The 15,060-nt window shown below is 39.2% G+C and overlaps 1 protein-coding gene across 12 annotated transcripts in view; it reads left to right on the top strand.

Annotated features, from left to right (window-relative positions):
- The window catches only part of ABI3BP (ABI family member 3 binding protein), a 155,852-nt gene that overhangs the window by 123,541 nt on the left and 17,251 nt on the right, over positions 1-15,060 (top strand). For all 12 annotated transcript variants that reach the window (XM_068160688.1, XM_068160693.1, XM_068160691.1 and 9 more), the window contains 4 exons: positions 2,250-2,333; positions 3,147-3,215; positions 5,207-5,419; positions 8,623-8,734. In XM_068160688.1, the coding sequence (XP_068016789.1) occupies positions 2,250-2,333; positions 3,147-3,215; positions 5,207-5,419; positions 8,623-8,734 (478 nt within the window). The remainder of the gene's footprint in view (positions 1-2,249; positions 2,334-3,146; positions 3,216-5,206; positions 5,420-8,622; positions 8,735-15,060) is intronic.

The raw sequence follows: 15,060 nt of genomic DNA, 5'->3' as shown, positions 1-15,060 counted from the left end.
TGAAAGCATGGTACAAGTCATCCTTTAAGAAGATCATCCTTTAAAACACTTCATCCTTGCCATAGCAATTGCAATTACTTAATGTGCATGTCAGATGGGAGATATTCAATATAATGCTTCAAAGGCACCCAGAAAACTTAACTACACTGGAATTTATTCCATGTGCAAAAAGTTAAGCTTCAGTCCTCTGCTACAGTATTCCTTTTTCTCAGTATCAGAGTAAGAGCACACAGAAACAGGAATCCCCAAGCTAACATTCCAGGTAGTCAGAATTTATCATCTCATTGCTCTTATCATCATGAGAAGTGTCTCCCTCATCATATTGCTCTATGTAGTTCACTGGAAGTATCAAGGCTTTGGCTCTGCTGCATTCCCTGTAGACTTTATTTGATTGGTTTCATTTGAGGCTTTGTGTGCTTTAATAAAGGCCCTAAAAGCCTAAATAATTCTTTAGTAATTTATGCATGAGATTGAAAGTAAGAATCTCCAGGCTGGATGAAACAGGCTGTAGATTTACAAAACAGCAGAGCTGTGATCAAACCGTTGTGTGTCATTACTTGCTTTTGATCACTGGTGTTTCCTTAGTAATAGCTACAACACAGCACAAGATATTGCCAGTCTTACAGTGTAGCATAAGAAGATGTTGACATGATACTTTTGCTTCTGCTTGCAATGGCGTGCCTGCTAATTTTCTCCTTTAAGTGCCTAATTAATATAACAGTGTTTTGAAACATCACCCGCTTTCCATACACTAGAGGCCAGGTTATGTGATAGTCAGAAGCTATGGTACCTTCCTAGGCAGTCAAGATGGAATAAGCTAGTTAGATGATTCAAGATGGAATAAGCTAGTTAGATGATCTGGTTCTTCCTTGTGGGGATAGTAGCAGATTTTCCTTCTTCTGTGTTTCCTACTGTTTGATCCAGCTTAGTTTTAAACCTTGTAGTTGAATTGCTTCTGGTTCCCAGAAGAGGCTGTTCCACTGTAGCAACAGGAAAAACTTGCTTCAATGTTCTTCTTGAATTTTCCCTTTCATAATTCCATCCTGTTTCTCTTTCTCATTAACACTGTGATTAACTCCCTGCTTACATCCTTCTTACTCATCTGCTGGATGAGTATTATGGGGAGGTTTCTATGCAAACATTAAAAGTCTTCTGAATGGAGAAAAGGATAAAGAAAAAGAGAGTTCAGGAACCTTTGTGCTGGACTCTGGTGAGATCCTTAATGAACTTTCATTTTATTAAGGAAATCAGGAGAAAGCAGGGAGAGAATTTTTATCACAAGCATCTTAATAAATTTAGTCCTAATTTGTTTAATTCTTATAATTTATTGATTACCTGAATCTTACTAAGTTTCTATTTTATTAAGGAAATTAATAGAAAGTAAGGATTTTTATAGTTTTAAAGATGGCTTGTCAGAGTTCTGCAGGTTCTTGGTCATGTATGCAGGAGAGGTAACTATTTCTAGGGGTTGAGTTTCCACAGCCACACAGTGGTTATCTTAATTTCATTTTAGTGGAAGCTTCAGCACTGTCCTGTGGTTCAACTCTCCATGCAGACCATATTTAATGACTCTGTGTTCATCTTTATATATATTTCAGCTCCAGCCTGGCTAACATATATTCTGTATGGAGATCAGAAATGAAAGGACTTTACCTATATTTAAGGGCAGAAATCAAAGTTTCATTGATTTAGTTGTTTAGGTGGGTTGGATTGGTTGATGGGTTGGATGCGATGATCTTGAAGGTCTCTTCCAACCTGGTCTGGTCTGGTCTGGTCTGGTCTATTCTATTCTATTCTATTCTATTCTATTCTATTCTATTCTATTCTATTCTATTTGCCAGCTTCATCTGTTCTTACAACTAATGAAGTAATGTGTCCTTTTATTTGAGAAACAGAAATGTCCATGCTGGTCATTCTGCATCCTTTTACCTGCCTGTGCAGGATAGTTCTGTGAATTTAAACAGCTCATATTCCAGTTGTTTGAAGTCCTCCAAGATAGTCTGCAAGCAGCAAAGAATTTTCTAACTGGGTTTCAGGAGTGAATTAGATTGACAGCTTGGAACTTTCCTAACTCTAACTTGAAGCTGTTGTATGAGATTAGAGGGAATATTACAGTTTAAGTGAGAGTCCTCATTTCATGAAGCAGTTGTCACAAATCTGAGTTCTGTTAGAAAATCAGAAAGCTGTTTGACTCTTGAAATAGTGAATGCACTGTTGCCACAAGTTCTTCCTTCTGCCATTATTTGTAGCTAAACCAGCTGGACCAACAACACCTGTGAGGACAGGAACATCATATAAGATCCCAACAGCTTTTGCAACTCCAGAGGATTATGGTAAGTATACTGCAAGCAGCTCTTGTTAATTATTTCATGAACATAAAAATTTCTTGTTTTCTCCTTTGCTTTTCTTCCCTAAACTATATTGATGTATTGTATGTTTATTATAAGCAGTATTCTGTCTGGGGTGATTCTGATTTCCTCTCTGGCACTTCAGAGTAAGATGTGCTTAGGATTTTTGAGCTCAAATATGCAGTACTAACTGATGCTGGGTTTTGTTTTCCTGCAGTAATACTGAAATTCTCGTTTCCTTATAGTGATCATGAACCCACTGTGGCCTTTAGTGCTCAGTAAAGCAACCTAGATGCTAGGTTTATCAAAAATGCTTGCTATGAATATATTGTGCTTTGTCTGTTAGGGTCTGTTGCAGTATATGTATCCAAGAGAAGATTCTGTTCAGTATGGTGGCTGTTTAACACAATGCTGGTGTCAGCAATTCAGACTAGTTTACCACATTTACATTCACCAGTGTTATTTGCTTCAAGCTAAATAGCCAGTGTAGTGCAAAAAGATCCTTATTAAAAGACCCAAAGACCATTTTACATATATTTCATGAACTTAATCCAGCAGTAGTCATGAAGTCTGTCATATTGATTACAGCTTTCTTCATCCTAGCAGGTAAGTATGGGGTTTACTTAGAGTCACAGCCAAAACATCCACCCTAAAAGAAAAAGACAACTCTGGCAGCAAGTTCTACCATGGAAGAGCTTTCCCATGATTTAAAATGCCAAATGAACTGTGAAATACTGAAGTCCTAACAGTGAAATTCCTTATTTGTTGCAAACTAAACTATAAAAATGTTTCCCACAGTTGATACAACTGTCTTCAGCTCAAGTCCTACATCAGAAACAGATTCTTCAGGCAAACCAAGGTATCAAGGTAGGATTTTAACAGTTGTGGTATTTTTGTTTGGGGGAATATATGAAGAGTGACCTATCTTGCACCAAAATTATCTTGTTTGGGTATTCAAAGGCCAAAGATTAATTTGATGCAGTTTCATTTTAATGTCAGGTAAAATATTGAGGTGCAGACTGCCAGTATATTCTGGACTAAATTTTGCTTCTACTTACTTCCCTGCTGCCATTCCCAACATTATAGTCTTGCCCAAAACATGTTGTGGCTTTCCCTGGATGCCAGCTGTAGTACAACTGTGTGCTGTTCACATTCCACCAAGCCAAATGAAAATCTTCCCGTGGGCTTGCAAATGTACCCAAAGAGGTATCTCTCAGCACTCACTGTAAGGAAAATCCACCCATCCTAGATGCCTCACTTCTCATCCCAGCCTGTCTACATTCAAATAATTGGTAACACAGAATCATAGAATCAATAAGGTTGGAAAAGACCTCAAAGATCATCAAGTCCAACCTGTCACCCAGCACCTCATGACTACTAAACCATGGCTTCAAGTACCACATCAAATCCCCTCTTGAACACCTCCAGGGACAGTGACTCCGCCACCTCCCTGGGCAGCACATTTCAATGGCTAACAACTCTCTCTGGGAAGAACTTTCTCCTCATTTCCAGCCTAAACTTGAGACTGTGTCCTCTTGTTCTGGTGCTGGTTGCCTGGGAGAAGAGACCAACCCTCACCTGGCTACAACCTCCCTTCAGGTAGTTGTAGAGAGCAATAAGGTCTCCCCTGAGCCTGCTCCTCTCCAGGCTAAACAATCCCAGTTCCCTCAGCCTCTCCTCATAGACCTTGTGCTCGAGGCCTCTTTAGATAATCAAGTAGTCACAATATCACTGTTGCAGTAATCTAGAGAGCTTAGCGTGGTGAGACAACCCAAAAAGAGCTTTTGTACCAAAAGATTTTTCAGGTTTTTCACCTGGTCTTGTAAGAGACACTACATTTCTGAAGAGGCTGCCTTTTTTGCAAGAGCTCATTGCTGACATCTAGTAGAAGTTTTAGGCTTAGGGCCAAAGTGTTTGTCTTCAGTAATCTTCCTAATTTTAATGCAGAGTACAAGACATTTGCCTCAGGTTTGTTTTAAGGTTTGGTCCTATACCACAGAAAATGGGTAACATTTCGACAGTCACCTTAGAAGCTGCAAATTTAATGATGGGACAACTGTGCAAAAAAACTTGTTACTCTTTGTGGTGAAACAACATCCTGATGGGCATTATATCTTTGCACATGAGATTTGTAGTGTCATTCTACTAAAGAAGGACTAAAATTAATTGTCCTATTATATGACAGAAGTTAGTTCTTTCAAACTGTGCATATCACCCACTAATACTCCTCAGAGTGATATTTCATCAGGGATACTGACAGGAAGAGGGGGAAGGCAGTGCAGATTCCAGGTCTAATAATAACTGAAAGCAAACAAACAAAACACACACAAAAAAATACCTCTACAAAGAAGAAGCTTGATATTGAATACATGGGGGTATTTTCTGAATCATTGCTCTCTACAGCTACCTGAAGGGAGGTTGTAGACAGGTGGATGTTGGTCTCTTCTCCCAGGCACCCAGTACCAGAACAAGAGGACACAATCTCAGGCTGCACCTGGGGAGGTTTAGGTTGGATGTTAGGAAGAAGTTCTATACAGAGAGAGTGATTGCCCATTGGAATGGGCTGCCCGGGGAGGTGGTGGAGTCACCATCATTGGAGGTGTTCAGGAGGAGACTTGATGGGGTGCTTGGTGCCATGGTTTAGTTGTTTAGGTGGGCTGGATTGGTTGATGGGTTGGACACGATGATCTTGAAGGTCTCTTCCAACCCAGTTTATCCTATTCTATTTATGTTTGACTTTGGCCTATTATGCAGATTTTCACTTGGTGGTCTGAGATGGAAGTTGTGCACCAGGTGAAATGGTATTGACATTTTGCAAGAGGCTGTCATAAATAACAACTCTTTCCCATTGCTCTTAGCCCCCCACGTCAAATACATGAAGAAAGATGATGATGTGCCTTGCTCTATCACAAGCTCTCTTGAACATTTTCCTCAAGAAGAAGCTAGCAGCAAAGAAGAACCTACTCGTCCTCCACAAAATCCTCCAACCAACCTCACAGTGGTGACTGTTGAGGGCTGTCCAACGTTCGTCATATTGGACTGGGAAAAACCAGACAACGACACTGTTACTGGTTGGTTTCATTTCCTTCCTCCATTGTATCAGAACACAGTGTTCCCAGCTTGTTTTTACTTTCACAGTGGGTTTATGCCATTTAAAAAATGCTTTAATCCCTAGAGAGTCTTAGGCATGAGTGCTTTTATTTTGTGCTACTGTTAAAACTGTGCTGTGGATAAGAAAATGCTTCTAGAATAGAACAGCATTTTCACAATTGTGTCATTGGTGACAGTGACCACACAAAAATATAGCTAGAAAGTATGACTCTGTGTCTCCTCTGAATTTCTGGCTTCTCTGTGTACAGGATCTGGTAAGACCTAGTTAAGTAGTTCCTCCCAGCAATGCAATACTAGTCTTTATTATGTAGATGCATACACATCACAGCCATGACCAAATGGATCTGGCTGTGTTGCATCACAGGTGAGTAGAACACATGAGACTGGGAACTGCAAGGACTAAGACTTGATCATTATCTGTTCACTTTAGCATGTAATTAGGATGCTTTCAGATGTTGTATGTGCATGTTGAGAGATTTCAGTGCAGGGGTGTTATTAGGTGACAATCACAAGCAAGGCGACTTGCTTCTTCAAAGTAGACCTTCCTTGGTTTTCTATAACTAAGGGAAAGGTTTAGCCTCCCTCTTTTCTCACTCTCCCCTCTGTTTTGAAAAATAACACATGCAAAACCAACCAGACACTCAAGACAAAAATTTCCCTCCACATTTTTCTTCCTGAAAACAGGAAGAAAGTTTGCCCTTCTGCTGTATTAAATGGGGAATAACAAGAGATTATAGGCTAATAAAAAATACCAGTGAGTGGGAAGAATGATGACCTGGCTTGCCTTCCACCATGTGTTTCATCCTGGAAGCAAAGAAAGGGTGAGCTTGCTGCTAACCTGAGGATTAAGCTGAGGATAAGCTCTTTGTGAACAGTCCCCATTTCAGGCAGCTCTGCAATACTTCTTTTTGTTCAGGAAAATCTTTTTTGTGCCTGTTGTCACTTGGAGGCTTTCTTCACAGACCAGTCCTTAACTTGATTAGATCAGATAACATCATTTAGTCTGGATGTTTCCTTGGAAGCAGACTTGCTGTTTTTCTTGAGCATGTTAGGGAACCCACTTGCAGCACAGGCTTTTGTATTGCAAAAACAGACAAACATTTCCACTATGGCTGTTACAAATATCAATGCACATCATCTAGATGAGAGCAAGGCCTAAATGCCTTCTGAGAATATTTCTTTTCCAGTGTGTGTTATGAAATATAGAGCCTGCAATACTCACTGCTTCTTCTGAGACTTTAGGAGTAACCAGCTTTTAGTTAGCTTGCCATAATGTTTCTTCTGTTCTGTGAGACAACTGGCACACCTTTTCTCATTCCAGGAAAGAAGATTAAAACCTTATGCAGATTATATGGCTAATAATCATTTTGCTTCCCTGAGAGAAACTCTAGTTTTCAATCTAAGCCATCTCCCTGCCTAGATCTAACAGTCTGCCCATAAACACCATCTTCATTCTTTTTAACATCAGAGTGTAACACAGGATCACAGTATGGTAGGGATTGAAGGGACCTCCAGTGATCATTGAGTCTAATCCCCTGGTGGGGGTTACACATACTCTCATTGAGCTTGTCTCCTTCACCTTCACTTCAAAGAATTACTCACTTAATGACTCATCTAAGGAGACTTTATGAATTCAAGGGAAAGCATTGAATCCCCAGTGATTATTTCATATTGGCACCAGTATGATGTTACTTGTTTAGACAGACTTAAATCAAGTTTTCTGTCATCTCTTTTTGGTTGTGTAGTTTATACATGTTTTTTCAATCAGCTAACTCTGGCAGCAAACATTTCCCTCCCCCCCCCCCCCCCCCTTTTTTTTTCTAACACTATTTCAGATAGAACTGTGGCAACAGAAAATGTGATTTATTGAGCAAAGTTTTTAAATGGTTACTCTGTTTCACTTTCAGCTATGCGCAAGGAATTCCATCATGTTCCTGCCAAGTTACCTACCCTATCTCTGTCTGGATGTACCTCTCTCCCATCCTTCTTAACAAACATACTTAATTAGGGCTTAATTAGGACAAATAATGGCTTTTGCCTGTTTGTTCAGGGTTTGGGGTTTTTTCTCCATGATTCACTCTGCCCTTGGTGGTTAGGCTGCACCTTGAGTCCTGTGTCCAGTTCTGGGCCCCTCAGTTTAGGAAAGATGATGAGTTGCTGGAATGTGTCCAGAGAAGGGCAACAAAGCTGGGGAAAGGTTTGGAGCACAAGCCATATGAGTAGAGGCTGAGGGTGCTGGGTTTGGTTAGCCTGGAGAAGAGGAAGCTCAGGGGAGAAATTATTGCTGTCTACAACTACCTCAAGGGAGGCTGTAGCCAAGTGGGGGTTGGTCTCTTTCCCAGGCAACTAGCACCAGAACAAGAGGACACAGTCTCAAGCTGCACCCAGGGGAGATTTAGGCTGGATGTTAGGAAGAAATTCTTCACTGAAAGAGTGATTGGAGTGGGCTGCCATGGAGGTGGTGGAGTCACCATCACTGGAGGTGTTTAAAATAAGACTGGGTGAGGCACTTCTCAGGATCTCAGGTAGTGACAGGACTAGGGGGAATGGAATGAAGCTGGAGGTGGGGAGATTCAGGCTAGATGTGAGGAGGAGGTTCTTCACCATGAGAGTAGTGATACCCTGGAATGTGTTGTCAAGGGAGGTGGTCGAGGCCCCGTCCCTGGAGGTGTTTAAGAGCAGGCTGGATGAGGCTCTGTCCAGCCTGATCTAGTGTGGGGTGTCCCTGCCCATGGCAGGGGGGTTGGAACTAGATGATCCGTGTGGTCCCTTCCAACCCTGAATGAAACTATGAAACTATGAAACTTAGTGCTACAGTTTAGTTGACTAGATGCTATTGGGTGATAGGTTGGACTTGGTAATCTCAAAGGTTTTTTTCATTCAAACTGCAGAATGCTTATAACTATTTTGTGTTTGGAATTTTTTCCTCTATTCCATAACTGGATTATAAGGAAGGACGAGGGGCTAGGCATGCAGCAGTCTGGAATGGACCCTCTCTTTCCTAAACCATTTTAGTGTACTGACATCCAGCCTGGTTGAGACAAAATGAACTTACATTCTATTAGACAGTAGGAGGGAAATCAGATGAGAAGAAAAGAGAGCAATTAAGAGACTCAAGTAAGAGCTGCTATTTAAGCAATTTCTCTTTACTGTAATTTTCCAGAGTATGAGGTTGTGTCAACTGAAAATGGAGGAAGTGACGGTGAAAAGGAGCAATCGATTATCACAACAAATCAAACCCATTCTACTGTGGAAAACCTAAAACCTGACACAAGGTAATCAAATCATTTCCATGTTAATCCAAGAAATTTAGACTGTTTGCTGCCACTTCAAACAAAAACACATATGTTTTTAAGGCCAAACTGGGTTTTCTCCCTTCTGATAGGAAAAAGGTATGTTTTGGGTTTGGTTTTTTTTTCAGTTAGCAGAAACTTTAGTGAATTTCCAAGAGTATGATCTGGACAAACTGCAGAAGGTATCTGTTCTATCAGGAAGATTAGCAGTCAAATGTAAGACAATGTACTGCTTTTTGTTTACAAAATCTCTTTAATTTAGCAGGTACTGAAACAAGGTCAATACAAGAAATACTAACTTGATGTGTTGAGATCAAGATTTTGATATGTACAGTTGTCTTTCTCTGGGGTTTAAGGATGTTTGGCACTACTAAATTAGCCTCCTTGCATATTAAGATGAGATGTATGTTTGGCCACTCTGTGAAGCCTGACTATTGCATTGCACTATGGAGAAGAAAGATACCACACAAAAACACACACTGAATTTTCTGCAGTTTTTGTCATTTTTGTCCTTCAATTAGTCCTTCTCTTGTCAAAAAAGTGAAACAGTTGAATTCTTGTCATCCTTCTTTCTTCTAGTTAGTCTGGACCAAGTACTGAGCTGCTCATCTTTTACCCTGTTCAATCCATGAATGTCTTGCTGATGGAATGGAATGGAATGGAATGGAATGGAATGGAATGGAATGGAGTGGAGTGGAGTGGAGTGGTGTGGAGTGGAGTGGAGTGGTGTGGAGTGGAGTGGAGTGGAGTGGAGTGGAGTGGAGTGGAGTGGAATGGAATGGAATGGAATGGAATGGAATGGAATGGAATGGAATGGAATGGAATGGAATGGAATAGAATGGAATAGAATAGAATAGAATAGAATAGAATAGAATAGAATAGAATAGAATAGAATAGAATAGAATAGAATAGAATAGAATAGAATAGAATAGAATAGAATAATAGACCATGGGCAACCTAATGTAGCTTTTAAGCTGCCCTGTTAGGAAAATCAGCCTGGACAAGTTGGCCTTCACAGGTCCCTTCTAACTTCACTCATTGTATGATCATATCTTAGGGATAGTCTCTGATCTTTTAACTATCAGGTATGCTCTTTTTCTTCTTGCAGGGCAAAGTGGTTGTGTTTACCACTGTATATGCCATTAATTTCTTAGCAAAGAAAAGTAAGGGGAAGAGATGTGCTAGTATGAGCTAATTTGTCCCTCAGATTTCTCATCCTCCCCTTGAAAAGTCTACAATTTTTATACTGAAAAAAATATCACAGTTGGGTTTGGGAAACAGACCATTTACTCCACTTGGAAAACAGTTAAAGCCAAACTACACAGCTGATTGTTTTGGTCAGAGCAATTACAGTTTAAATTCCAAGCAGTCATTTTGTTGGAATATGTTGGAATATTTCATAGTTTCATAGTTTCTATGAAATATTCCAATCTAACTCATTGTACAGGTTCCTTGCCTTTGAGTTTCCTTACAAGGCTGTTCATATTGCAGCTCTTAGTTTCACTGGCATACTCAGGACTCTGTGATCTTTATCTCTTCTTAGGATAGACTAAAAACTGCTCTTAAAACCAAAGTAGTGCAGTAACTTCCCCTACAGTAATGGTCAAGCAAAATCATAGAATCACAGAATTGTTTTGGCTGGAAAAGACCTCTAAGATCTAGTCCAACCATCAACCAACACCACCATGACCATTAGACCATGTCCCAAAGTGCAATGTCCACACTTTTCTGGAGCACTTCTAGGGATAGTGACTCCACCACCTCCCCAGGCAGCCTGTTTCAATGCCTGACCACTCTTGCAGGAAAGAAGTGTTTCCTAATCTCCAATCTAAACCTCCCCTGGAACAATTTCCTCTCATTCTACCACCTGATGATAGTAAAAAGAAAATGACCCTCACCTCACTACGACCTCCTTTCAGGGAGTTGTAGGAAGAAATGAGGCCTCCCCTCAGCCCCCTCTTCTTTGTCTAAACAATCCTAGATTCCTCAGCTCTTCCTTGTAAGACCTGCTCTCTAGACCTTTCATGATGGCCCAGGTTTGAGTCAAGGGTAAGGTCACTACCCACATTTTCCAGTATTGCCCTCTTTGAAGAGTTGTTTGTAATAAACCTTGAGAGGCATGAGATAGAAATGGAATTACTGTGGGGGTTTGTTTTCTTCACTTTGTCTCCTGTGCAGCGATGATGGTGTTCATCTGCATCTTCTTTGTTAAAAACTCTTTCACTGACCTGCAGGTGTTTTTCATGAACCTTTCCTAACCTTGAATATTAAATGCAGACGTTGGCTTGGCTTTTGTGGTTTGTTTGGGTGGTTTTTTTTTCAATTCTATTTTCTTATTTCCAAAGGAATTCTAGCAGTTTTCTTTTTTTCTCTTTTCCTTTCTTTTTTCCTCTTTTTCTTTCTTTTTAAATTTCTTTTTCTTTCTTTCTTTTCTTTCTTCTTTTTTCTTTTTTTCTTTCTTTTTTCTCTCTTTTCTTTCTTTTTTCTTTCTTTTTTCTTCTTTCTTTTTTCTTTTCTCTTTCTTTCTTTTTTTCCTTTCTTTTTTCTCTTTTTTCTTTTTCTTTCATTTTTATTTATTTTTTCTTTCTTTTTTCCTTTCTTTTTTCTTCTTTCTTTTTTCTTTTTTCTTTCTTTTTTTTCTTTTTATTTCTCTTTCTTTCTTTTCTTTCTTCTTTTTTCTTTCTTTTTTATTTTTTCTTTTTTCTTTTTTTCTCTTTCTTTTTTCTTTCTTTTTTCCTTTCTTTTTTCTTTATTTTCTTTCTGTCTCCTTTACCTTTCTTTTTTCTTCTTTCTTTTTTCTTCTTTTTTTTTTTCTTTCTTTTTTCTTTTTCTCTTTTTTCTTTCTTTTCTTTCTTTCTCTTTCTTTTCTTTCCTCTTTTTTCTTTCTTTTTTCCTCTTTCTTTTTTTCTTTTTTCCTTTCTTTTTTCTTCTTTTTTCTTCTTTCTTTTTTCTTTTTCTTTTTTTCTTTCTTTTCTTTCTTTTTCTTTCTTTTCTTTCTTCTTTTTCTTTCTTCTTTCTTTTTTCTTTATTTTTTCCTCTTTCTTTTTTATTTCTTTTTTCTTTCTTTTTTCCTTTCTTTTTTCTTCTTTTATTTCTTTCCTTTTTCTTTATTTTCTTTCTTTCTCTTTTATCTTTCTTTTTTCTTTTTTCTTTTTTTCTTCTTTTTTTTTTACCTTTCTTTTTTTTTCTTTTTTTTTTTCTTCCTTTTTTTTTCACTTGTTTTGGATTTTTCCTTAAAATTGATTTCTCTTTTGTCAAGTCTTCCAGCCATCTGCTGCAGTATCATCCTGACTTTTTCTGCTATTTCTTCTGTTTTCTCTTCCAAAATATGCAATTCTTATTTCTGTATCCCTGCCCTATCTTGAAAAACTTTTGTTGCTTAGGTGTACATTTCCTTTCTTTCATTCTGGTGGTTTCTTTAAGGGCAGTTAAGTTCATGGAACTAAGGTCCAGGAAACTTTGCAGCACAGATTTCTTCTACAAGCATTCAGAAAAGAATCTGGATCTTGTTGAAAACATTTCTCATGCATATTTGTGTTGGCAGTAACGGGAAGGCAGTAAAGAAAAATATTGACTGCACTCAGAGATGGGCCAAATAGCTCCGAGAGAGTTCAGGTGCCATCATTAGAAGATGCATCCCAGCAGCCTGCTGTTGTAGAATTTTTAATAGAAAAAGTAATATTAGTAAGAAACAGAAAGCCTCTGATGCTTGCAATATGCAGCTTTGTAAAACTTCCCTTCAGATACCAATCCTTTGCTCAGTGAAGCAGTTTGATAATCTCAAATAGAATTTTTTTGCATTCTAAAAATAACTTGAGTGGTCTCTTTTGGACTTCTGGGTTAGATTGTGTCCCAAGCCAAAGTGTATTTCCAGCCATGACCTATCTTGAGGAGTAGAAATAACAGCAAATGTTAATAAATAAATAAATAAATGAAATTCCAAGGCTCCTCAGAAAACAAAACCAAAACCCACAAGCAACCAAAAGTGCACAGTAAACATGAAATGTTTAGTCTATGCATGTACCAAACTGGTTTTGTAATGTGTGTAGATGATTTCCTTCAGAAGTTTTTTTTCATGCCTTACCAAAAGTAGGAAAGTGAATAGGAGAATGTTACTATAATTTACTCAAAGAGCATGCACAGCAAGCCTTCAAACCTCCACTGAAAAAGTTCTGTGCACACTTTAGACACAGTAATTCGTACTGGCATTGGAACAGCTTGCCCAGCAAGGTAGTGGAGTCACCATTCCTAGAGGTGGTTTAGAAACCTGTGGACTTGGCACTTTGGTACATGGTTTAATGGCCATGGTGGTCTTAGGTTGGTGGTTGGACTTCATGATCTTAGAGACCTTTTCCAACCAAAATAATTATAGGTTTCTGTGACTCTATGATTCTATAGCTGCCTGCTTCTGCTGTAGGTAAAGCCTAACATCATTATTTAGTATCTGTATGTCTGTCTTTCCTTCTCGTAAGCCTAGTTTTATGATCATGCTGCTACTCAAACACAATGCAGAGACAGAGAAGCTCTATACTTTGAAACAGACCTGCACAATTGGCATCTAACCACCAGCATCTCTCCAGAAATTGTCCTGAGGTCCCAGGACTGTACTCAGCTGCTCCACTCCTCCCAGAAAGGGACACTCGAGTGGAAGTGTCCGTGCTTATAGCAGGGGATTTGGAACTAGATGATCTTCAAAGCCCCTTCCAATCCAAACCATTCTACAATTCTGTGATTATAGGGGAAATCACTTTTCACCTATTTTCAGTGCTGCAGTCTTCAGCCTTCTCCTTTTGCATGATTTGAAAAATGCAGGAGCAGCTGTCTCTGCCAAAGTTCCATGTGGAATAGTGATTTCCTAGGGTGGAAAAATCTGCTCTGCACTGTAATTACTGTAAGTCAAGTCCATTTAATCTGCACAAAGTCTTTTATTGTCAGTTTGGGAGGATTTGGGAAGAAGGCTAGTCTCCAAGGTTTGTGGGATAGCAATCTTACAGGTTAGAGGTGTGACACATGTTAGATTGCTGCAGTATTGGGTAGGAGACTTTTTGGCGTCATAGGCCCAGAGACATGAAGATGGAATACATAATCCAGCTTCTCATGTGTAAGTCTAGAGGTAGACATGGGATAATTATAGAGCTTTCCTACTTCCCTTTATTAATTTTGCCCTTGAACCTCTAAGCATTAATTTTCCCTCCCTTGTGGCTTGTATGGAAGTGCATAAGATTGCAGGAGGGACCCTTTTTTCCACCATTTTACTTTTTTTTTCCCCCAGATCTTTTGCCTGATACACAAAAAGAGACATGAGGAAGTAGTTCTTCACCATGAGAGTGGTGAAGCCCTGGAATGGGTTGTCCAGGGAGGTGGTTGAGGCCCCATCCCTGGAGGTGTTTAAGACCAGGCTGGATGAGGCTCTGTCCAGCCTGATCTAGTGTGGGGTGTCCCTGCCCATGGCAGGGGGGTTGGAACTAGATGATCCTTGTGGTCCCTTCCAACCCTGACTGATACTATGATACTATGAAGAGAGCCACATCATGGCTTGAAAATTAGTCTGTATCATCCATCTAATCATGAGCACAGTCTAACTTTTTCTTCCTCTCTTTTTCAGTTCTCAGTCAAGTAGTTCCTTCTCTTCATCTCCAAAAGTGCTTGGGCTTTGGTTTGTTTTATTTACTTTTTATAATTGGTTTGGTGTGGTTGCAACCATTGCCATTGTTTCAGGATTGAATTTGGCAGAGGAAAGGAGACACTTGGGTACCTGTAAAGACACCTGCCACAAAAATAAATGTGGAATTGTAAATATTTTAGCTTAAAAACCTTTCATGTTACTAATAGAAGTCTCCTCTAATTGACCCAACTAAACTTTGGACAGTTCTGTATTACTTTCCTTGTCTCCAGTTTTCTTTCTGTGTTTACATGAGCTGAAATCTCTGTGTGGAGATTTTAGTTCTTTATTGCCATCATTTATCCAGCTGTGGTTTGATTTTTTTGCAGAGGTTCTAGTGGTCCCTGGACCATAATTTGAAAAACACTGATTGGAAAATATTTAGTCTTTAGTTCTTGTTTGTTCTTTTTATGGAGTTAGAGAATTCATAGTATCATACTATCATAGTATCATTCAGGGTTGGAAGGGACCACAAGGATCATCCAGTTCCAACCCCCCTGCCATGGGCAGGGACACCCCACACTAGATCAGGCTGGCCAGAGTCTCATCCAGCCTGGTTTTTGATGGGTCCAGGTTCATTAACTTCAGTTTATTGGGAATGGGACTGGTTTCTATGAAGAATGTTGCCCAATGAAACTCAAAGTAG

The sequence above is a fragment of the Melanerpes formicivorus genome, unplaced genomic scaffold (genome assembly GCF_026170545.1).
Source record: "Melanerpes formicivorus ecotype bairdi unplaced genomic scaffold, bMelFor1.0.p_v2 SCAF_51, whole genome shotgun sequence".
Classification (NCBI taxonomy): domain Eukaryota; kingdom Metazoa; phylum Chordata; class Aves; order Piciformes; family Picidae; genus Melanerpes; species Melanerpes formicivorus.
Note: the sequence above shows the minus strand (reverse complement) of the source record. Positions and strands in the feature narration are given on the sequence as shown.